Source organism: Sinohyriopsis cumingii, chromosome 3 (genome assembly GCF_028554795.1).
Source record: "Sinohyriopsis cumingii isolate HCF-2022 chromosome 3, ASM2855479v2, whole genome shotgun sequence".
Taxonomy (NCBI): Eukaryota; Metazoa; Mollusca; class Bivalvia; order Unionida; family Unionidae; genus Sinohyriopsis; species Sinohyriopsis cumingii.
The window spans coordinates 22,556,741-22,582,942 of record NC_142963.1 but is presented as its reverse complement, the minus strand read 5'-3'; the positions used below and the strand labels follow the sequence as shown (position 1 = coordinate 22,582,942).

At 35.6% G+C, this 26,202-nt stretch overlaps 1 protein-coding gene across 2 annotated transcripts; it reads right to left on the bottom strand.

Moving 5' to 3' along the window:
• Positions 1-1,340: 1,340 nt before the first annotated feature.
• On the bottom strand, positions 1,341-25,082 carry LOC149802527 (serine hydroxymethyltransferase, cytosolic-like). 2 transcript variants are annotated; one of them, XM_089951765.1, is made up of 8 exons: positions 24,995-25,082; positions 22,461-22,700; positions 17,037-17,395; positions 14,729-14,941; positions 13,666-13,779; positions 12,818-12,940; positions 11,657-11,884; positions 1,341-5,519 (listed from the first exon to the last, which is right to left on the bottom strand). In XM_089951765.1, exons 2-8 carry the CDS (start codon positions 22,664-22,666, stop codon positions 5,353-5,355), a joined length of 1,410 nt encoding a protein of 469 aa, XP_089807891.1. In that variant the 5' UTR covers positions 22,667-22,700; positions 24,995-25,082; the 3' UTR covers positions 1,341-5,352. The 2 variants fall into 2 exon arrangements, with proteins under 2 accessions (XP_089807891.1, XP_089807892.1); XM_089951766.1 differs by lacking the exon at positions 24,995-25,082 and adding an exon at positions 24,720-24,948.
• Between the last annotated feature and the right edge of the window lie 1,120 nt (positions 25,083-26,202).

The window sequence follows — 26,202 nt, the reverse complement described above, 5'->3', positions numbered from 1 at the left end:
GTAAATAAATATGCAATTGTCAAATTGTAAGAAAATTAATAAATGAAAAGTATTAATAATTAAAACAGTCACCAACCAATCTAAATGCACCCATAACCAGATCTAAAACGACTCTTAAAAACCCGAGTGCAAACAGAATGTTTAATCATCCTAGCACAGGAAAGATGGCTCAATGAAAAATGTCAAGGTGTCCAAGCAGCCTATGAAAGCCAGCACAACTGCATTTAAGTATGCATAATGAAAAATGTCAAGGTGTCCAAGCAGCCTATGAAAGCCAGCACAACTGCATTTAAGTATGCACAATGAAAAATGTCAAGGTGTCCAAGCAGTCTATGAAAGTCAGTACAATTGCATGTAGGTATGCACAATGATAAATGTCAAGGTGTCCAAGCAGTCTATGAAAGTCAATACAATTGCATGTAGGTATTCACAATGATAAATGTCAAGGTGTTCAAGCAGTCTATGAAAGTCAGTACAATTACATTTAGGTATGCACAATGATAAATATCAAGGTGTCCAAGCAGTCTATGAAAGTCAGTACAATTACATTTAGGTATGCACAATGATGAATGTCAAGGTGTCCAAGCAGTCTATGAAAGTCAGTACAATTACATTTAGGTATGCACAATGATAAATGTCAAGGTGTCCAAGCAGTCTATGAAAGTCAGTACAATTACATTTAGGTATGCACAATGATAAATGTCAAGGTGTCCAAGCAGTCTATGAAAGTCAGTACAATTACATTTAGGTATGCACAATGATAAATGTCAAGGTGTCCAAGCAGTCTATGAAAGTCAGTACAATTACATTTAGGTATGCACAATGATAAATGTCAAGGTGTCCAAGCAGTCTATGAAAGTCAGTACAATTACATTTAGGTATGCACAATGATAAATGTCAAGGTGTCCAAGCAGTCTATGAAAGTCAGTACAATTACATTTAGGTATGCACAATGACACATGTCAAGGTGTCCAAGCAGTCTATGAAAGTCAGTACAATTACATTTAGGTATGCACAATGATAAATGTCAAGGTGTCCAAGCAGTCTATGAAAGTCAGTACAATTACATTTAGGTATGCACAATGACACATGTCAAGGTGTCCAAGCAGTGTCTGCATAAATATCAAACCTCTGGAAGTTTCTTCAAGAGATTTCATTTGCATCTGAATACTTTAATGCTAGTAAACTCACAAATTTACAAAATACTAAAGAATACACAAAATATCCTATGGTACTTATTTCAGGATAAATATTGCCAACAAAATTTACAGTTTTCCACCAAAAAAATTGTCGACAGCATATACTTAAAACACAACAAAAAAATACAGGGACAAAATAAAAACAGTAAACAGAAATTGCAATTTATTCCAGCAACATGCACAAGAATTAATAAAGAATCAATTCATTGCATTATATGAAAGTCAGAAATGAAATTATCAACAAACCATTATAGTACAGGGGTCTTGTCTTAAAACATCCGTTCTGCAAATAAAATACAGCATTATAGCAAAAGAGGGGAAAATGGTTACATTTTTGTTTGTACAACATGAATGCTGTGAATACTAAAAAAACCTACCAAAACTGACCCCTGCACCCACCCCCCGGCAACAATTAAGCATTTTGAAACTTGCAACAAAGTCATATACTTACGAACGTGATAAATTTAATGGCTCAAGTTTTATATTTAGGGTACTATTGCACTCAAATGGATTTTGAGACACGGGTATATAGCATGACAGCCTTCTGTCAGTTCAGTGGAGTTCGTTATCAAAATACACATCTTTGGGGAAATGGTTTTTTGGAGGGGATTACAATTCCATTGTTTTATCTATCCATGCATCATGTGTCAAATACACAGACTTTTCAGATTTGACGCACAAAAGATGCCGCCGATACGTAAATTTGACGCACATCAATGTTGTTTTGCTGATTAACACAAAACAAAGGTTTGGTCTAAAAATTGTGGAACCTTCATCATCTAAAGATGAGGTACCGGTTACTCGCAAGATAAAACGTAATTTTGTGCAGCAATAGTTGATAAAATACAGCTGGCCACGTTTTCAAAAAGAAGTAAAGTTGAGTGAAGAATGTGACAGTGAAGACGCCTTTATGTTTTGCCATATACATATATATATATATATATATATATATATATATATATATATATATATATATACACACACACACACATATACATATACATACACAGAGACTATAAAAAAAAATCCCATGACCAAATGTGCGAAAAACAATAACTTTCAGAACAGTACACTGGCAAGGTATGCTGGGTTACCAGAACACAAACTGCTGACAACACCAGGCCGATTTTAATGCGTTTTACAAGCAAGACATAGCAACGAAAGTGCTACTTATGTGTACATTGGCTGAGTGTAGAAGACATCCCTTTTTTTAAAACACAAATCTCTCCCTAATTTAATGCACAACTTAGCAGCTGAAGAAATTGATGCCATTGGCATTTTGAAGAATTCCACCTTTCAGTATGACTCCGCTACTACCTGTTCAGAAGTACTGGAGAGCCTGTCAAATGATGAGGATAGTCTTATATGTGACCTGCAAAATTCATCATTTGTGACAGCAATGACAGATGAAAGCACTGACATATCCAACAATATATGCCTTGTCACATATGCTCAGATTATTTCTGATGACATGAAACCATCAACAAGATTTTTAACAGGTTCAGAGGCTTCTGGCAAGGGAATTGCCTTATTGGCTTTAGTCACATTATATAACTTATATTTTCGTTGTGTATTTAAACAATATAATTATTTTTAAAACTACTTAAGACTGATCATCGGCTTGAATAGGACTTGTATGACTTTTTACTCAGTTTGTTTGCCTTGATGAGTCAAATGACTTACATGAAGCCATTTGTAGATAAAACACGGCAAATCTGGAATACACAGGTATGAAACATGAATGCATCTTGAATTCATGAAAATAAGAACACAACACCATACATGGGTTTCATTTTATTATTTGCTTGAAGAACCATGAAATTTGTTCCTAGACATCTGAGCATGCCTCACTTAAAGTAAGTCACTTCAAGGGATTGACACTCCCAATGGCCAAAAACGAATTTCCAGGCATTTAAGACATGACCATTTTGGTTTGTAACTGCTGGGTGTTGAAACCATCTTTGATATTCTTGGGAAACAAGATTTTCAAATCAGCCATGTGGAAGCCATATTGGATTAGGGCTGGCATTATTTCATTTCAGACATCCTCCACACTACCGAAGACTTTTAGTTAAAACCCCATGTATATATAACCATCCATTTAGGAGAATTGGAGATAAAAGTATCAATGTTTATTCTGGCAAGTCTGCTTGAGGTTAGATTGACATCCTTTTCATTCAGAACCAACAAGACATCATTAACTAGTCTTCAGATAAAATCCATGACAACATGATTTGAAAGTTTGGACTAGCAATAAGGAGATCCTTTAAGATATCTACAGTGGTGTCAATTTAGCACCATTTTCATTTAGTACAAACCAGACAAATGAAATCTAGTGAAAGCCCAATGTTTATATGACTTCTGATCTAGGTGGAATAGCAACAATATTTTGGAGATGTACATTCTAACAGCCATATTTCAGATCAGATCAGCATCAATTAAACAGCTAATCTTCTGGTGAAAATTCCAAACTAATGACTTTCCATTCAGGAAAAGCAAAAGTAACAAGATTTTCATGATGGCTGCTGTGGTGGCCATAATGGATGTCTGTTCAGCACTAATTTTATTTAGAACCAATTTGAAATAATACGAAGTTGATATGTTATTGTTTTTTTCAGGTGTAGAAACAATAACAAGATGTTTGGCAGCACCATTTTCATTTAGGAACAACAAGACATCACCAGTATTCTTCAGGTGAAAAATCCATGTCAATAGGATTTTCTACTCAGAACTTGCCATATTGAAAATCAATTGGCGCTATTGACATTTAGGAAAAACTAGACATAACAAAAAGTGTTTTAGTGAAATCATCGTCACAATATCATTGATTCAGGGGAAGTTGTGACAAGATTTTCAAGATTGCTGTAGTGGTGGCCACACTAGACATCTAAGCAGGACAGATTTCATTTGGGACCAACAAGACAGTATAGCAAGTCTTTGAGTGAAAATGTCAATATGACCATCCATTTCTTCAGTAGTAATGTCAACAAGATTTTCAAGATGACCACTGTAATGACTTTATTAGGCATCTATGTAGGACCAACTTGACATCACAAGTCTTCTTGTGAAAACTCCATGTCAACATGACTCTCCAAAAAGAAGGAGCAGCAAATATGATTTTGAAGAGGGCTACCATATTGGACATCAGATCAGCAGTTTCTATTTAGATTCAACTAAACATCACAAGTGTTTCAGTGAAAACCCCATGTTGACATGACCATCCTTTCAGAAGATTGTTTTTTGGGGATCATTTTTCTGAAGAAGAACAGTTTATATATGGCATGCAGTGTGTAGAAAGAACCATACACCCCAGGAAGCTACCAGCAAGCTGTAGACAGTTTATATATAGCAAGCAGTGTGGAGGAAGAACCACAGACACCAGGAAGCTGCCTGCAAGCCCTCCATTCAGATATAGTAGCTATATTTAAGATATCTGATGTGGTGACCAACTAGACCATGGGGTGAAGACCTGTATCAAGTATTATGGTATTCCTTCAAGTAGTTTGGGAGTAGCAGTGATAGCAAATGTGCAAAAGGACCAACATACAACAGACCATCCCAATTGCTCTTCTGGTCTATGATCTGTAAAGCTAAAAAGGGCATACCTTGAAAGAGATGTCTGATCCTTAAACAAGTACAATATTACAGCAATAAAAATGTGCCATCAAGAAGTTTGCTGTTTTTCAATGCATGCCAATTTTCAACACAAACATTTTCAAAAAATATCTAATTCTTATTAAAATCCAACATGAGCCTTTCTTTAAAAAAAGAAAAAAAAACACAGTATTAACTATTGGCTAAAATTACCAACGTTTACATTTACCAATCCTGACGGGAACAATCAAGCGCATTATGTAGGATTTCTCCCCCCCACAACTCACACAAACTTCACAGAGTAGAAGTTATTCTGCATTGTGTCTAGTTATATTTATGTATCCTAACTTTCAATCAAAGATTAAAAATTTGACTAATCATAGCAAAGTTTAATATTTACACTTCTGCAATTTTTCATGATCATTTTTTAAGCCACTCCTAATAATGCTCTCTCCAAAAACACATGAATATGTAATATCATGTAAAACTTTTACTCAAGAGAAAAAAGATGACTTCTAATACAATAATGCAGTATTATATCCCTTAGTAAGAATCAATTTTACCAAGCGTCATAGCCTGGCATTGGGAATGTTACAGCAAACTCCTCTACTTGTTTCTGGAGAGTACTGACTCGTGCTCGTATTTCTGAATCCTCCATTAACTTGGTCTTGAATTCCTTCAGCGTAGGTCCACAAGAGGCCTGAATTTCTAGGGCAAGTTTGATTCCTGTAATGAGACACAAGACTTCCTTGTAAAGTCCACATTTTATTTAGTCAGAAAGAAAGAAAAAAGCTTGAACAATGACCTTTATCTAGTGTGTGTGACCCAAAGCAGTTTATATGGAACCCTTCTGCCAAGGTGGGATTAACAAAATGTAATTATTATTAAATATCTTTACCTTGTGAAACAGAATAAAACAAGAGTCCCATGAAATGACATATTCAACTGGTTGAAAAGAATCTACAGATCACAGTTTTGTTTTAACTGCCACATAATGAAACCATTTATCATATTTCTGAGCAACAATAAAATTTTCAATGCTGCAGCTGTGTTGGAAACAATGGATGTAATCCACATGATTCTCACATAGGACCAACTAGAGATCATTGAAGATTAGTAGCAATAACAAGATGGCTGTCATTGTACAGTCATACTGGCTGTTTTTATTTAGGATCAACATATATGGTGTATTTGGTAAAAACTCGTCCATTAGGGAGTAGTGACAAGAATTTCAAGATGGTCACCATGGTGATCATATTAGATGTTAACTGGCATAATTCTCATTAGGACAAACTATCAAATTTTTTTAATTCTGGTGAAACAATGCCAGGTCACCGACTTTCCATTAAGCTGGTGCAGTGATAACCAGGGTTGATACATCTCCACACAAATGAAATTTAGAGTTTCCCAGAACTTTCCAGGGTCTCTAAAAGACATTTTATTGACCTCAAATATGCTGGAATAATGGATATTGCATAGTAGGTTGTTCTTGAAATTGATTGACCAAACCCAAAGACGCAAAGATGTTTAAAAAAATTAATAAAAGCAAGATACTGAAGAATTAAATTAAGTTTCTTATACCAATTTTAATCATCTGTGAAGCAATTATATTAATATTTTGGGACTCTAATGACAAATATGGTCAAATACTGTTTCAGAAAAATAATAATTTTCCAGGACTTCGAAAATAAAAAAGACAAAATCTAGTTTAGTTTGTTTAAGGTTTTCCAAGTAAGCATACACGCACTGGATAACGAGAGTTTCATATCGATGATACGATACTATATTGGATGACAGATCAGTACGAATTTTCATTTAGGACAAATCAGATGGCATAATGCAACTTCTGGTGAAACAACTCCATGTCGTCAGTAGTAGCAAAATGATTCATTGATATATCAATATCTGTTTCCAAATCGATACACACCCTACTTTACTGTGGTCGTGAATTATTAGTTAGCTTCTTATTTTTTTAATTAAGAATTTATCTCAAAAAATGGAAGAAGGCATGTGACTTATTTATACAAGTAGCAAAAGAAAACTTCTGAAAACACACACTAACCATCTACAAATGAGCAAGCACATGGTGACTAACTGGTTTGAACCCACCATTCTGCCAATTCCAAGTTAATTATTTTATCCCATAGGTATGCACAAACACTGACAACACTTTATAGATTTGTTCCCTCTGGTATCATTTATGTTCATAATGATAATTTAATGAAATCTCACTTTGTTAAAGTCAATTTATTAATCTGAAATGGGGAGGGGGTAATTTTAATAATTTCACTTTTCACTTGTAGAAATGAGCGTGTCTGCAGCAGTTTTGCATTGCAAGAGGTACAAGGTGAATGATTTGGTTGTTAGTCCTCTTCACTACCAAAATTGGACTTCAAGACAAGATTTTCCTTGCATGAGGAAATTGCACTAGTTCTTCTGTTTTGAAGACAATACCATAATGCCTTCCAAATTAAAGTATAGGCAATACATTAATAAGTTTTAAAAGCATTCATGCAGGGCAAAACAAACAGCATGGCAACCATGAGACCTGCTTGTAACCAAGTTTTTCTCATAAAATATGTTTATTCGAGAATACTAACCGAATCTTAATACCTTTGGATAACTACTACTACCACCTCACAAATCCAGCCCTCACAAGTTTAAAACTTTTAGCTAAAAAGCTAAACGTTTTGTGTCTACCTAGGTGGCAGTCATCCTACTAATATCTCAGTTACTACTAGAATGGAAGGCACACTCTGTATATGGATGTAACTGCTGGTATGCTGGGAGGGTGTACGTGTACTATCACTGGCTAGGTATTCTCTAAGAAACATTTTACTAGAAAAAAATTGGTTGCTTCTTTAAATATGTTACCCAATGTTACTAACTTTGGAGAACAGTAAAGAGGTGGAAGGGTATACACCCCCTTACCACAGATATGCTACCTCCAGTCCCCTAAAGTATACGAGATAGCTTCAAGATAAACCGAATGGAGAAGACTCCTCCGCTGGGGAGCAGCTTTAAGAAAGGGAAAATTTTCCTCCTGAAGCTGTTAACCAACCTGGAAAGTTGACCAATTGAATCACGGCTATAGGTCTCACCAGACCGAGTTGAGCTCTTTGGGTTGAAAGATCTTACATAAAAACTGGAGAGTGTCTACTTTAATCTCCATTCCACAGCCTGGATAATCTCAGTTAGAGAATAGTTCCAGTCAAATGCTAAGCTTGGGGCAACTGCTCTAACCTTGTGAGCCAAAATGCATAATAAATTCATTGAACTAGAGTTATTTCTTGATATTCAGAGCAAATAACCCACTTAATCCAGGAAGAAAGGTCTGTGCTGATATATCTTCCAGTTCCTGTTTGACAAATAAAGTTAAGTGTAATCTCCCTCGACATAATGGTTCTGTCATTTTAAGATACCACTTCAGAGCTTGTACTGGATCTTGTAGGTGGACTTGGGCTAAAAGTTCCAAGTAGACAGTGATTTCATTATGTCATGTTATAAGTAAGGAACAATAGCCAGATTGCAACATGTATATGCTAGACCCTGAGGCTAATTATTCGCTTCATAAATGTTGCAAGGGTCAGCCTTGTGAACAATGAGTGTCAAAGCGATGTGTACCCAGCTGGCCGGTCGGCTTATGTTATGATAGTGTAAGCCAATATCAAAAGGACAGGAAGCCAGTTGTGTATAACATGGCCATAGGAACTTGTTACTGGCGCCTTTTTTGGCTGTGTGCGATTCACAGGTAAGTGGCATGAATTGTTGGTGTTGGGCTCAAAGGAACATCAAGTGGGAGGTGTAAATCCACCCTTGACAGATTGCCGGGGAGGGGGCAATGTCTGCCATACAAGTAGACCATGGGTGAATCGACATCCACTCGGAATGCAGCAAGGCATGGCCACCACTGGAAACGCAGTTTAAATCTAGTGTCTTGAAACTAAACGTCAGAGTCGCTAAACCATCTTGCGGGAATTATATAAGGAAGTAATAAGCTACTCTGACGTCATTCAAAATTGGCGGGAAACATTGTTATTCTGGGAATTACAAATGAGCTTCAGACAGGAAGCTTTTAGGGACCGGAGGAGCTGTAGGAGACAGAGAAGGGAAATACCCTGGTACATACAGTTGGTCCCGAGTCTCTGGGAGACAACAAAAGGAGAGAACAGAAGTGGAGGAAGTGGAAGGGTGAAGGATGTGGTTGTTGGACTGAAGGGGTACTGTGTACCAGTCAAGAAATACTACATATGAGTAGAAACACAGGACAGGAGGAAAATCTATCACACTAAGTCAGATGATGAAACAGGCCGTCACTTGGTCGAGAGATAGGGTTTTGAATACTGAATTTCATTTGAGGAAGGACTATCTGTTATTGAATGGCATTAAATTTATTGTTTATTTGAATTTCACCTTTTGTGTATTCAGTAATTTAACTGTCAGCATCTTGGACTGGGGGCTCAGAGCTTTGCATCTCTATCACTACTTCAATTTCTAACAAAAATGAGCCAGGGTGGGTCTTCTGTAATAATTAAAGATAATACCGGGAGCACCCCATCCTAACCAAGTGCTATTAAAAGTGAGAAGACGAAAAAGTGGTTGGAAAATTGAAAAGGTTTCGGCATAGGAAGAAAAAAAGTTGGAAATATGATGGTTGTTATTGTCGTGGGGTTTAACGCTATTTTCCAGCACAAGATAGGCTATACATGGCGGCCAGTATTAATGGTGGAGGTAGAACCCGGAAAAGAACCACCAATCCATGAAAAGCTACTGGCAAAGTTTCTCCCATACCCACATAGACCGAACCCGAGAATTGAACCCAGAGGTGAGCTGGCAGTGATTCTTAATGGCGAGTGCTTTTAGATCACTTGTGGCCCCTAAATATGATGGAGTATCCTTTCCTTAGAAGTGAAGAGACTCCTCCAACCTGTAGTAGTATGTTCCAAAAGTTGATTCTGCCTTTATCATGGTCTTTTGTGGTGATAGCTTGCTTCTTAGCACAAGCGTTAAGTAGCAATCAAGATATTCGTGGGATCTGGATACAATCCCTAAACCGGGGCCCCGAGTGGCCGAGTGGTCTAAAGCGCTCTTCGTTACGGATCACTGCCATCTCACCTCTGTCTGCGGCGGTTCGAGTCTAAGATTCAGCCAATGTGGGTATGTGAGAAAGCTTGCCAGTAGCTTCTCGAGGGTCGGTGGTTCTTTCCCGGGTTTTCCCGGGTTCATCCTCCACCATTAATACTGGCCGCCATGTATAGCCTATCTTGTGCTGAAAAATGGCGTTAAACCCCACAACAACAACAACAATCCCTAAACCAAAGGGACATCACTTTGCCCAACTGACACGTAGGTGGGCAGACAATTTTTAGCTTTATAGCTGAATGTTTTTAACTTGAGAGGGCTGGATTTGCAAGGTAGTAGTAGTTCTCCTAATGTATTATGATTTGGTAATTGATTTAAAGAAATGGTCTTAAAGGTTGAATAAAAATCACTGACATCCAACAGATAGTCAGTTTGGAATAATCTCTTTTTTTATAAATCTTTCAAGGACAATAATAGCACATGAACAGATGATAATCTGTCCTTAATCAGCATGCTAGAAATGTAAACACATAAAAAAATGGAACCATCCTACTTCTGACAGATGTTTGAAAGATTAAAAGGCCATCAAGCCGATGTCTAATCCAATATGGCCAGTTACAATTTTGTTACTGCAACACCCCTTAAATGGATAGCCTTTTAAACATGGAGTCAATATGCAGTTATGTCTGCTATGCATGAACACCTACACCAGCAACTTTGTAGGATCATTATTTGGCGATGTGTGCATGGTTGAGATTGTACAGGAGTTGGTGCATGCAGACAATGTAATGGGTACTGTAACCAGTGGACCCAGGTATAAAAAAAACTGTCAAGTACAAGTTAACATTTGTCTACCTGTATGATAATATTACAAGGGACCTGCACAATGGTCACAAACCTTCTGTAGTCAGCAAGCGTTTCCCAACAAAAAATGTTTTTTCCCTGCCTTATCTGGTAAACTGAAGTGTATCAACTGAGAAAGCATCAAGTTTGCAAATTTAAAGTTTTATTTGATGAGCAAGACATTATTCACCCAATGCAATATCATGCAAATTGATCTGTAATATTTCACATCTCACTTATACTCGTTGTACTCCAGTCACAGTCTAAGAGATACAAGTTAAATCTCATTACGGTATGTGGTCATTCATTGTCTGTAAAGGCAAGTGAAGTGTTAGTTCATGGATCACAATGAATAGCAACATGCGGCTCCTTTTGATTCTCTATTCATCATCGGCATTAAACTTAATGTCTTCTGATCAACTGGCTAATCCATATATTGTTTCTGAAGCATGTAATGCCGTTTCTAATTCCTGTTTGGTCATGGTGGGCAAAACAAATTTGATGATTTGAAGTCAGCAATGAATTTATTTTATGACATTAAAATTAGCAGGATGCAGTAATCATGTGTGGAATATGAATAGGAAAAGAACATTAACATGTATGTAGTTACTACAACAAAATAAAAAACCCGCCAAAACCAGATGTATTTCACGATTTCATTTAAAAATGCAAATAAAACAATCTTGACAATTTCAGATAATAATAATAATAATAATAATGCTAAATGGTGCCTGGTATTTGTTCACAAACAAATTTTTCTATGGTAAACCTGGGAACAAAGACCATTTTTGCTTTTTTCCATGGGTAGCCGCTAATGACAGGTCCGACTTCCACCATCAACTGGCTATATCTACCTGTTAGTGTGTGTGCTATTGCTCAAGTGTCATATAAATTTCACAAAACAAGCAAGTTTCTTTCCCAACATTATTATACAGTACCTTGATCAATAAACTCAACAACTCGTAGAAAATCATTCTCCTTGAAATTACGAGAGGTGAGAGCAGGTGTTCCCAGGCGTATTCCACCTGGTTTTAATGCACTCTTGTCTCCTGGGCAGGTATTTTTGTTCACAGCGACGCCAATCTCCTCCAGGACTTTCTCGACTCGTGCCCCATCAGTTTTGAGAGGCCTCAAGTCAACCCAGCATAAATGATTGTCAGTTCCCCCTGCAGAATAGAGGAAGATACATCACGAATTCTCTATACTTTACTAACCTGTAATTAGCAAGATTTAATTTTCAAACACCTTTACAAATGTATGTTATGGTCCACACTGCCTATACATAGGAGAAAAGCTAATAGGATTTTTCACAAGGTCAAATTAGCATCACAAAATACATGAAAACACTATGTAGTGCCAATATCATCAACACTTGAGAAGGTCAATAAATATGCACATTATTACTAGATCATTGTCACAATTGGATTAATGCACTAATCAAAAAGATTTGGCTATTCCACTATAATATACTTTGGACCCTGGGAAGGTACTTTCAAAATTGCATCGTGCAGGTAAACAATTTAGAATTTTGTATAATTTTAACCAAAGCACCTATGTAATATGTGTTTAAATGGAACAGCCTTCATGTTTTTGTCATAGCTTCTGTAAGAAAATTTTTAATGCATTTTGTCCAGCAATGTATATATATGATCAGCTTTATGATGTAAAATGTTAAACTGATGAAATTTAGCAAAGTTAATACAGAGTGAAGCTCTGCAAATTGACAGAGATGCTTTCCTCCTTTACTAAGGATCTGTTTAGTGTCAACTGATCAAACAATCAGGAAATAACATTATAAAATCGGAAAGTATGGCATATTCTAACTATTGTTATCAATAAATTAGCAACCCTTTCAAGAGCTAGAACAGGATACAAATTTAGATTCAGCTGAAACCACACTAAATATGTTAATTTTACAGAAGATATAAAAAAATGTACTGTGCCTGAAAGCTTACAAGATGCAAAAATCTGGCATAGCAGAAATTCATTTGAACAAACTTTATTCGTTGGGATTAATGATTTCATGAATTGTATACATGTTCTCTGAATGTGTGAATTTGGGTAATCCTCCTAATCTGAGGGATTTTAACAATACAAACCTGAAACAAGAGTATAGCCTTTGTCTAACAAAGCTTTGGCCATAACTTTGGCATTGGCAATAACTTGCTGCTGGTACTGCTTAAACTGGGGAGTATTTGCCTGCTTCATTGCCACTGCAACAGCTGTAACAACAACAATTTTTTAAAAAATCTGATATATATAGTCAAATCTTTGTATCATTTGAAATTAAACGACTTGTTTAGATCAAGCCCTCCCCCCCAAGGATTGTGATCAAGAAAATTCAAAATATTTGAGTCCACTGCATTTGGATGATTAAAGTTCTACAGTATACTGCAAAAGTTGATGGCATTATATCATGAATTTTAACCAACTACAATCAATTTTCCAATCCAAAATTCTCCTAAAACAAAGGATTCAATTAAAACTTTTGACAAGCTCTAGGCCTTCAAGTAAATACGAAGCTCTTTTTTCAACAAATAATTTACATTTACCTACCTAAATCTGTATATATTGTACGTATAGTTAATGTGTACGTAACGTATTTTACAAACATTTTCTATCTACCTACCTATATCAATCTGTATATTTAGTACATTATAGTTAATGTGTATGTAAGGTATTTTACAACCGTCTTCTATTTACCTACCTATATCAATCTGTATAGATAGTACATATAGTTAGAGTATGTCACAAATTTTACAACCATCTTCTATAAATATACTGGCCACCATGTATAGTGGATAGCCTATCATGTGCTGAAAAATAGCTTTAACTCACTACAACTGCATTACAACTGCATTCATCATAATAATTACAATGGGAATTTGACAAAACGGAAGACATGCTTATTTCAATGAATTCCTGAACATTTCTGATCAAACTTTACCTGCAATCTGGTGGTTGTGTGGACCACCTTGTAAACCAGGAAACACCGCTTCATTGATTTTCTGTTCCAAATCATACATTTCTTTCTCTCCATTAGGAAGAATCTTCTTGACACCTGTAAATGCAACAAAAAAAGAAAACAACGGTAATACTTGCTTAAAAAATAGACGGAGCCAATACTTGGTTAAAAAAAAGATAAAAGAAGCAATTTTTTCACCAGCTTCTGTCAATTCATAAGAACAGATCCAAACAAATCTTCTGTCCAGGACCTTTCATCATTAATCTTTACTCAAACAGTACAAGTAATAAATATTTATCCAGATGGAGAAATCTGTCTCTAAATAGACCAAACAGGCCTTTCGATTGGTAGAAGTATTTTAATCAAGATTTGGAGTCAGGTAAAGTTTAATGATGGAACTATGAGCAATGTTGCTAGGTCAAGGTTATCTGAAAATTTATAGCATTCCTCATCTTCTTCAAGACCAAACTACTCATGGAAAGGAGGAGGACATCAGGCTATACCAACAGATAAGTATTACATCATTAAAATTAGTTGCATCTCCCCTGAATATTCTTCATGCTGGGATGAGATGAACACATATTCCCCCATCTTAAGTTGCTCAGTAAAAGAGGTTCAAAACTTCCCCACAAAGAAAGGGAGCACGCATATCATCTTGTTGACTGAAGTATGCTACAACTGACATGTTGGAGGAGACCATACAGTGACTTCGTGTCAACTCACTACTATACAGCTAGGAATACCATTCTCATTTCAAGATTGTTTGAAATCAAAGTTTTTTAAAGACAGTGCCTCTAGTTTTATAAGCATTAGAATGTTGTTTCTACACTTAATCTGTTTATGAATATTGTTCTGTGCCTAGTTCTTTTTCGGAGTCCGCTATCTGAAAAGGCATATACATACTAACTCAGCCAGCTTGAACAAGTTCTGAATCAATGGACAAGACATGATTTGTACTCATTAGGAATTCTAGGAAATCAGCATTTTGATTTTAAGTTTTGCTGAACATCCCTATTAAATCAAAGACCAATAATTTGAGACAAACCTTTCCTGAAGAAAATCATTCCAGACCTTGGCCCTCTGAGTGTCTTGTGTGTGGTAGTTGTGACAACATGACAGTATTCAAATGGACTTGGGGCCAAACCTGCTACCACCAACCCACCAACATGTGCCATATCAGCAACCAGATAGGCACCATTCTCATCAGCTATCTGATGAAATCTCTTGTAATCCAAATTGCGGGAATAGCAACTTATTCCTGAAAAATTAGAGGATTGATGAAAATATTTCTTACATTGATCCAACATTCAATATCACCCGGATCGGACAGGTTAAGTGCTCAAGAGTCCATTAGCTACAAATTCTAGGTCTGGGCAACCATATTTTGCATTCATGTGGCCTAGTGAACTACTATACGACATTATGATTTTTCTCATCTGTTTAAAATGTATAAAAAGTTAATCATTCCACAAAGTAGAAAAATTATTTGTAACCCGTAATGATATAGAGGGAATTCTTTAAGTCATATTAAGTGCCTTTCTGTAAAAAATATTACAGGGTTCTTTTCAGTGTAGCTCAGTGACTTTTAAAGTTGCAGAACCTAAGAGAATGGTTGAATTAAAGCCATAAAGGTGCAACGTCTTTTTTTCACAAATACAGGCTTGGACAAATACATTAACACAGACACTGATACAGGCTTGCACATTAACACTGCTGATATAAATGGCTTTGCCTTGAATTTTTCTCCAAAACAAGACAAAGATAAAATAACCCAACTGAGACATCCGAGAATGCTTGTAATAATTTCACTTTGTTCTACCAAGTCTCATCTTATTTTTCAAAACAAAGAGTTAAATTTTTATACATTAATAACAACAGACTTTTATGCTTCATGACCTACCTTACATTCTTGTTTAAAAGTACAAATGCAAGCTGCAAAGACCCAGATCTGCAGTTGTACAATGCACAAACAAATCCAGGTCTACGCAATTTGCTAGTAGTGATCAGTAGAACACAAACCCTGATATGTCAGCACATTGTGCAATAGCAAATCTGCAGTTAGATTCGACTTACAAGCAAGTCTACATGGTACACAAGTGTGATTTTAACCTTCTAATGTACAGCAATCAAGTACATACCAGCCTGCTTTATTTCAATCTACAATATATAGCTTGAAAAATCTCAGTCTAAAGCAGGGTTCAATCTAAGATTGAGGGACATGGACAGATTGTCCCTTTTACTTTCTATCAAGGCCCAGTCAAACTTGAAAGTGCTTCATGTCAATTCTGTTTTTGTCTATTTTTTTATTACAGATGATACTTTTCAAGTTTCAGTAATTATACATTATAGAATGTATGATAATGAATGAAGATAAATTAACATTATGTTCCCTTCATTTCAGTAAATTGGTGGCATCTTCAGCACTATTCCAAAATGGATTGCCTGAAAGTAATCATCGAAGCATTTCTCCCAGTTTCATAACGATTTTACTTGATGCATTCTACTACTGACTTTATTATCACTCTGAGTTCATTTAATTGTTTCATTGGTGGACAGAATGCAAAGAAAGCCCACTTTAACCAGTTACAGTTGTAAAGTATCACTTTGATATATTAATCTGACTTTCTGCCAAATGATCTTTTGTGAAGGTATTTATTTGCAGATTGTGAACTGGCTGCTGATCTATCAAAAGCAGATACTGTCAAATGCTCCACTAAATGATGTACACCACATAAAGGGTCTTGACAACCAGGAATATTACAGGCAAAGGAGCTTTGCAAATTGTGCTCTATTATCAAACCAATATGTACTCATTCGAATCAGCCATGATAAAAAAATTGCACAATAGGTGCAGACACAAAACCGAGACTGAACCTTGCAAAACTGTGGTGTACACGTAGGTGTGGTATACATGTGTGGGTGTGGACTGAAGGCTACAGAAGGCCAGTTTTCATACACCATAAACTACCATGTTTTATAGCAGCGAATCCAACCACCAATAAATCTAAATGTCTTCAAATTTTCCCTTCACCTGAAGTCTTGCACAGTTCTGAATGGTTCTTTGTTAAATAAACAGAACACAATAATCAATTTATCTAAATCAACACTTATACTACACATACACCATTCTGTTGTAGTCTTGTTTCTTCAAACCTTTAAAGTTAATTACTTTAAAATAGACATGTTCTAAATTGTAGATACACAAATGCATGAATAGCCATGACCATATTCTGGAAATTTTGATTTGCCTGGTTTTTCAAACACACCAAGCATAAACCCAAGTAACCTCATGCAAAATGTGTACCAAATACATGGTCAGTAAACACATCAGGGACATGTGTATCATAACATACCTGCAACAATTAATTTAGGAAGGAAGAGCTGCGCATTTTCTGCCAATTTATTGTAGTCGATTTGTCCTGTGGCTGGATCAAGTTTGTAGGGGAATGACTCAAAAAACATTGATGTTGCCGAGATTTTCTTATTACTGGTCATAAATCCGTGACTTAAGTGACCTCCCTCTGGCAAATGAAGGCCCATTATTCTCCCATGGGGTCCTACAAGGGCTGTGTAGACTGCAAAGTTTGCAGGAGATCCTGAAAGTGGTTGCACATTCACTCCCCATTCCTCTGGGCTCAAACCATATGCCTCCAGGGCCCTTTTCTTGCAGAGAAGTTCAACTTTGTCAATTACTTCATTCCCACCATAGTACCTGTAAAACAAATGGATCTGATGCAATTTGCATGGCATAAATTGGTATAAAAGGCAAATGTAGTAATAAGGCATCTGCCATGGGTTGAAAAAGACTAAAGCTCAGGTTAATTTCCAGTTATCAACCAGAAATTGATTATATTTGACATGGTTAATCATGTCCAACTTCTAGATACTGCTCCTGGACTAGATGGCGCACTGCCTTTCTTCATGAATGCAAAAGGCTTGCAAGCTACAACTCTATCAGCCTTCCAATTAGTGACGGGGGAAAAAATTAGTTAATTTTGAACACAATTGGTGAAAAATTATATTACAACACTAACCACTAACTCCATCCACTAAGATGGTCACCATTGCATTATATGAAAATCCCCAAATAAGAACAAAACATTATTTACACTGATTACAAGTACAAATTTATTCGCAGCCAAATTTACTGATATTCACAAGCTTCCCTCTATTTGTCGTCATGTGGTAGACTTGAACTTCCTTAATTGGACGATAGTAAATTTGTTTTAAAACAGTTTAGGCTTCTAGCCTTCTGTTTAATTTTGGTGTGTGTGATTTGGATTTTTAACATAGCTTTAACAATTTTTCAGTCATATCTTTACAATGTCTGCAGTGTGGCGGTTTACAGTGATGTCTAGCACTTGGGCATGATGCCCCACCCAGTCACATTATCCCGACACCAGGCCGACCTATCCTAACACTAACCTCTTAATGCTGAGCGTCAAGTGAGGCAGTGGTTAGTACCATTTTTGTAAGTCTTTGATATGACTCAGCTGGGTATCAAACCCATGACCTCCTGCATCCAAGAGTTTTTCTTACAATGGGAAATACTCTTTCACTGTCACTGTTCTCCAACTGAGAAAGGCAGGTTATGTTCAACAAGAAAACTCTCACAAGCAATGCTTCAGCACTGGTAGCTTGCACAACTTGAATACATGGCTCAAAGTCCTCCAGAGCTGAAATTTGCTGGGTGCTCTTCATTTTTCCAATTAGTGGTGTCAGCATATGCACGGGTTGAACAATGTCTCTTGATGGTGGGAAAATAGTAGTTATAAATAGAATTGGAAGTTTAAAAAAATGTTGTGCAGCATGCAGGGCCTATTTAACCCATTAGACTGCAGGGGTGCAAAGATTGGGACCACTGTCAAGTTAAGATTTATTATCATTAAATATGTAGACTAAATAATGAAAATAAATTATCCAACAAACATGTATTAATATTAATGAAATATCAGCAATGCCCCAGGGGTGTACCAGCCCTGCCAGTGTGACAGGTATAGTTAGATATCTTTATATGTTTGCATCAGAATTAAAGCTATCTCTAAAGAGAAAAGGTTATCTGGAGAAAAGACACGAGTTACATACCTTTCCATCAGGGTCAGGGGTCATTCAATATTCAAAACTTGACTGTAAAGGCAGGTTAAGTTTCATTTCATTGGTCAAAACAAATAGCCATATGCTTTCTTTTGGTTTCCTATTCATCACAGGTTTTTCCAAGTAAACCAGGTATCATTTTAAAAGCAGAAACAAACTAAGACAGGTGTTATAATTTAAGTTGGTGATAATTTCATTTACAGGACAGATTAAAGAGAGTAGGATACAGCAATGTTTGGAAGATGACTTTGAGAGACGATAAAACATACCCATAATTACTAATCATGATTTTAATCAGGGGTCATGCTAACAGGCAAAGTGGTCTACTAAGATTTCCATTAGGAAATAAAAAACAACTTCTCCCTGTGATATTTGTAAGAGGTACATTGACTGACCATACTTTTTGAGATGTCCCCTCGCCTTAGCCGGGTTAGTTCTAGTGTTGTGTTGTAGCAAAATGTATTCATCAATCCATCAGTAGCTAGGCCTAGCTTTGATAACAATTACCCCAACAAACAAACTCTTGCACATTCACAGGCAGCTTTTTCATAGCTGATTGACCATTAACCCTTTCCCAAGTAAGTTAGCAGCTACCAGTGCCCGATTTCCACAGGATATCCCTCGATGATAAAATATACAAACTTGTGTTTCGAAGCCTTAAATTGTACATAAATAGCAGTTTGTGTATTAAGATCATAATCTGTGTTCTGGATATTTTAACTGCCTCTTGTTCACTACTCAGTGATAAAATAAGATTGAAACATTAAGTGAGTCAGTAACAGAGAAAGTGGGGCCTAATTGCAGACATCGCTGTCTGGGAAGTACCAGTTTATTATATTGTCTTAAATCATCAGGCAAATATATTCGGAAAAAAAATACAATTCAAAGAAAGCAAAATCTGGATATTATGTAATTTAACTTTAAAAGGCAATTATGTAGGTCAAAAACGTATAGGTTAATGCTATGTTGTGGAATTCATGAGAATGGAAAAGTGTTGTTAGGTCAAAATTGTTTCTGACTCCACTTGTTCTTGTGAAAATGTGGAAAAAAAGCAGTGAAGCAGATACTATTTAACCAGTGCCTAAAATTACTATAAACATGTAGACAAATAAATCATAAATTTGCAATCCTATCAATAAACTTTTGTAATGAAGCAAAGTCAGTTATTAACCATTTTATGAAAACCTCTCCTTCTAAAAACAGATGCATCCGCATCTGTGTTGATTTGGTTGGAAAGGAGGGTTTAATTCATTTACTAACTTCAAAGGAGCCATGCCTGTAATTTTATGCATTTTAATGTGTTGTGTATGAATAGTTACGATGTTTTATGCGCAACAAAGAAATGAGAATGAACAGTATGATATGAAGACACGTGTGCATTTACTCTCATGTACATGGTAAAATCTGTTACAATAAAGTTTGTATTATTCTCTTTTAGAGTCATATGACCTGTGTGCAATGACCTTTTGCCTTTTCCATAAGTAACTGCTTGCAACAGGTATGTATGTATGCATCCATGCATGTACATATGTATTGAAGGTGTGCTGTATTATCTGCATACCAATGTAATCATATTTCAGTAGCTTCCTTTAGTATAGATTGTTCAGAAATTTCAGATAAACCTTGTTAAGATTTAATTATGTTAAAAATTATTGAAAAAATTGTTTTAAGAATATTACAAACAGTTGCATTTGTTACATTTTCATTCTGAATACTGCAAAAATAATTCTAGCCATTTGTTACATTTTCATTCTGAATACTGCAAAAATAATTCTAGCCATTTGTTACATTTTCATTCTGAATACTGCAAAAGTAATTCTAGCCATTTGTTACATTTTCATTCTGAATACTGCAAAAATAATTCTAGCCATTTGTTACATTTTCATTCTGAATACTGCAAAAATAATTCTAGCCATTTGTTACATTTTCATTCTGAATACTGCAAAAATAATTCTAGCCATTAATAAGCTGAAAATAGAACATGTATCCATATCAGTGCAAAATTAGTTACTTTTATGAGGATTTAGTACTCAAGATGCAACCTCGCAACAAGTTAATGATCTACTTTTATGAGGATTTAGTACTCAAGATGCAACCTCGCAACAAGTTAATGATCTACTTTTATGAGGATTTAGTACTCAAGATGCAACCTCGCAACAAGTTTCATGATCTACTTTTATGAGGATTTAGTACTCAAGATGCAACCTCGCAACAAGTTTCATGATCTACTTTTATGAGGATTTAGTACTCAAGATGCAACCTCGCAACAAGTTAATGATCTACTTTTATGAGGATTTAGTACTCAAGATGCAACCTCGCAACAAGTTAATGATCTACTTTTATGAGGATTTAGTACTCAAGATGCAACCTCGCAACAAGTTAATGATCTACTTTTATGAGGATTTAGTACTCAAGATGCAACCTTGCAACAAGTTAATGATCTACTTTTATGAGGATTTAGTACTCAAGATGCAACCTCGCAACAAGTTAATGATCTACTTTTATGAGGATTTAGTACTCAAGATGCAACCTCGCAACAAGTTTCATGATCTACTTTTATGAGGATTTAGTACTCAAGATGCAACCTCGCAACAAGTTAATGATCTACTTTTATGAGGATTTAGTACTCAAGATGCAACCTCGCAACAAGTTAATGATCTACTTTTATGAGGATTTAGTACTCAAGATGCAACCTCGCAACAAGTTAATGATCTACTTTTATGAGGATTTAGTACTCAAGATGCAACCTCGCAACAAGTTAATGATCTACTTTTATGAGGATTTAGTACTCAAGATGCAACCTCGCAACAAGTTAATGATCTACTTTTATGAGGATTTAGTACTCAAGATGCAACCTCGCAACAAGTTAATGATCTACTTTTATGAGGATTTAGTACTCAAGATGCAACCTCGCAACAAGTTTCATGATCTACTTTTATGAGGATTTAGTACTCAAGATGCAACCTCGCAACAAGTTAATGATCTACTTTTATGAGGATTTAGTACTCAAGATGCAACCTCGCAACAAGTTAATGATCTACTTTTATGAGGATTTAGTACTCAAGATGCAACCTCGCAACAAGTTAATGATCTACTTTTATGAGGATTTAGTACTCAAGATGCAACCTCGCAACAAGTTTCATGAATCTTGGCATTACAGTATAATGTGCAAAAACCTAAATACAAATACTCAATGATGTACAATAAATTTTCAAGTATGAACAATATTAGGCCCCTGTCTAGAGGGTAGGTGATATGAAACTCACTTCAAGCTGTTACCTAGGGTATGTAGTTGTAGGGTTTAACGCCATATATTCAGCACAAGACAGGCTATACATGGCAATAGGTATTAATGGAAAAACCCAGGTAAGAACCACCAACACTTGAGAGACTACCAGCAAGCTTTCTCACATGGCAGTGATCCGTAACAGTGAGCGCTTTAGATCATATGGCCACTCTAGGATATGTATATTGTTTGTTTTAAAAATTATTTTGTATTATTGGCTAGAGGCAAAAAGAATTTTTGTTTCGTGCAGATCTGTTCTAGAAAGTATGGCTGAGATGCAGGTCAGTGAAACTGCACTTCTCTACTTTGTAGTCTAGTAAAATGTAGTTAAAAACAAATTATCCACCTTTGACTAGATTCTAGCTAAAAATAAAAAACATGATTAGGCAATAGGCACCTTTGACCAGGCTGTCCTTCGGAGTATTTGTTATTGAGACAGGAACCCAGTGCTTGTAGGACAGATTTGCTTGCAAAGTTCTCGCTGGCAATAAGCTCCAGACATTTCCGCTGTCTGTCCTTTTCCTCCTGGATCAGCTGATGCATTTCAGGATCATCCACGCTGATGTCAGCCTGAAGGTTCCATTCTGTGTCACCCCCAGCCATTGTGACAAAGTTGTTTTTGATACTTGATAAATTCCTTTGAAATAAAATGTGAATTTCAGATATGCTGGCAATTCCTAATCAAACTGACAAAAGCACAAACACTCAACACATGTACTTATGCCATAAACTAAAGGTCATCAACCTTGTTGTAATGATGTCCTACATTAAGTGTCATAATTCAAGCATATAAAGTTCTCAATAAAAGCAGATCAAGCATGAAATACAACCCACATAGTTCAGGCCAAGAGATGCATCTCATCATGTTTCTAAGTAGGATAGTATGCTTGATGTCTTGAACTAAATGCAAAATCTTGACCAAAGCCAGCATGGATAAAAGCTTGGTCACAGTAGGATTCTTTTGTTATATAAGAGTATGGGACTTACAAAAGCTGGATAGTTATTAAATGTACAATTCAATCATCACAGACAAAATTCTGTTCAAGCCAGTGATTTATAAAATATGAACTGTAACAACATGTTGAAATCTTGAAACCTAAAATAAGCCAGTAAAATCAATATATATATATATATATATATATAGTATTAAAAGAGATATATAAAATCATTAAATTATTGATTTAAGCATTAGTAGTAACATGCAGTATTCAGGTAAATGTGAAATATTGGTCAAAATGACATTCTTTTATTATGACTATGTCCTAAAATAATCAAAGAAATTTGTACTGCATCAATCCCAACATCACTTTCATCAACAGACAATTTAAATGATGGACTGAAAGGACTGGTGCACTCCATCACTAATACTGAAGCTAAATGCATACCAAATTCAACCGATTGACAAAAATAAAATACTGCAATGCTTACAATTTGGAAAAAAGCAATTGTCACCAGAATATTCTGTTCAAAATAATATTAATTTTAGACACATGGGATACCACCCCCACCCCTGCGTTTCCATGAATCATGATATGTCGGCCTATTCTGCGCTCATCTTTGAAAAGATGTATTGCTTATCCATCTGGCTACATAAATGAAATACATCAGTTTGGACTGTTTCTGTCAGCAATTCAGACGAGTACTTAGGTCAGGTGTATAGTTAGTTTTACAAAATTCAACGTAACAATGTCAATAAAATGTCAAGAGATATTAAGCAAACTAAACCGATCTTGTAACAATTTTTTTATTACTAAAGTTCAACATTTTATCAAAAATAAGCAATTATGTGGAAGAGAAACAACAATGAATAGGATGTAATGTATTTCACAATGTCATGTTTATGGGGGGGAGGGGTAAAAATACTAAAGAATTTAGAAACAGACTATACGCCAGGGAATTTCACGAGAATCTCGTTCCAGCGGCAAGTTGACAGTTGGACAGCAGACTTGGAACCAGAATTTTTTTTTCACACACACACACACACATACATTTCCATCTTTTAAATAATATATTTATTTGTATGATTTTAAAAGATACATAGTAAACAGGATTTTCTGGGTTACAAGTTCAAGGTCAGAGTGGGTCTTCATGTTGACATTTAGAAATCACATTTTCATGTGCAACAAGTGTAGAAAATATGGGATATTTTTATACACATAAAAACAATATTTTTAGCTGAATTAGTCTAAACAAATTCCGATACTAGTAGGCATTTAAAAGGAATAAATACATGGATTGCCTGGTTACATTGTCCTTATAGATTTCTTTTGAAAAGTAAGGAGGCAGATGTTACCAATCAAATTTCTTTTCCACATGAATAAAAACAAGCTTTACACATAATAAGGCTTTGGATTGGACCTACACTCATAAATGTAAATTCTGAGCAATTAAAGCTGCAAATTCTGGATTGGCAGAGGCACATTTCCCCAAAATTTCATTTTATATACCACCTACATTTGTAAATTATAACTCAAGAACAGTGGTTATATTCTCTAGTGACTGCTTCATTAATTAACCCCAAATTTTTTTGGGAGAATTATTTTTTTGCCGGCGATAAAATAAGATGTTTGCACTTGTTATGAGCAAAAACCAGGAAAAGGAGTATACTTTATTTGCTAATTTGTTATTTCTGATGCTTTGACATTCTCAAACATACCAGACTTATTAACCTGAGATGAAATTTTAAATTTGGCCTGTTATCCCTAATAGATGACACGAAGTTCCTTTAAACTCTCCTTCCTCTTCAGTCATGTGATTACGTACACTTCACGAATTGCATCATTCTTACTCACCTCACAGGGGCTCGTATTGTTGCTTTACAATTTACCCGTCATACATGTACTATATAATAACTACAACTATAACTAGGTATTATATAGTACATGTATGCCACTTATATTGTAAGCAATGATACAATCCATTACAACTTACCTGTGCCCTCTGTCAAGGAACTAAGGGCGCTAAACTTATGTCTTCCAGTAGTATAAAACCAGTTAACCAATGATTATTTAGTTTTCAATAACCAATCAGCCGCAAGAATACAAATAATCTCGTTTTTCATTGGTTTAAATTTTTGTCAAGATTAGTTTCTGGGTAATCTATACAAATTATTTTATATCTTTGTAAGATTAAATATATACATATATAAAATAACTTTCCTGCATTGAAGGCACGAAATTTTATGTGATACATAGTACTCGCAAGGCAAAATAAATCTGAACTGTCTGTAACCCACCGAGACCTATGGGTAAATGTATAGTACCATGACTGTTTAAAAAGGTACCCTACACAACATTATATTCCAAACTTTTGTTTTAGAGCTATTTCCTATGAATTAATTGCCTAGAGGCGGTTACTAGATCATTCTACGAGAAGGGGTCCCGTACAGGGGATTTTTTATGCACAGTAGAAAACATATTAATAACTTTAAATATTTTCCCAGTCTGATTAAAATTATATCTCCACAGTCCTACTTGACGTAGGACAGTTTAGATCTGATTTTAATCAGATTGAATATGTTCCATGAGAGACATGAGGAGATAAAGGACTCTGTGTGTGTGTGTGTGTGTGTGTGTGACTTAGAAACTGAAATGTCTGAGTTATTGTGTAGGTTATGTCTAACGTACGCGATATTAATGTATTTCGCGATGCTAAGCAATGTATACTAAATAATATTAAGCCGCTATTGGAAAAACTTGGTACACACACACACACACACACACAGAGAAATATATATATATATATATATATATATATATATATATATATATATATATATATATATATATATATATATATATATATATATATATATATATATATATAAGCAAGATATGATGAGATGAAGTAAAGGTATTTATAAAAAGGGTCGGTGGTTGCATAATCCGCCGAGGCTAGCTAGGAGCAGAGCGGGTTTAATACCCGCTAAAGCCAGCCTGAGTCGGCTACTTTGGGAAAAACACCTGGGTCATATTTCATGTCCATGTTAAAGCCAACAATGTGTTAAAAGTGCCGTTAAATCCCAACAACAATCATATTGTCTAACGTTAAAAATCCCGACAACAATCATATTGTCTATTGTTAAAAATCCCAACAACAATCATATTGTCTAATGTTAAAAATCCCAACAACAATCATAT

Bases quoted from the DNA above. Each gene is read 5' to 3' on its own strand.
- LOC149802527 (XM_089951765.1), bottom strand. From the start codon at position 22,666: ATGGCTGGGGGTGACACAGAATGGAACCTTCAGGCTGACATCAGCGTG. The intron at 11,885-12,817 runs GTTTGTATTGTT...TCTATTCTGCAG, and splicing joins AGGCTATACTCTTGTTTCAG to GGGGAACTGACAATCATTTA. The intron at 5,520-11,656 runs GTACTGTATAAT...GTCTCATTACAG, and splicing joins TGTTGAGTTTATTGATCAAG to GAATCAAACTTGCCCTAGAA.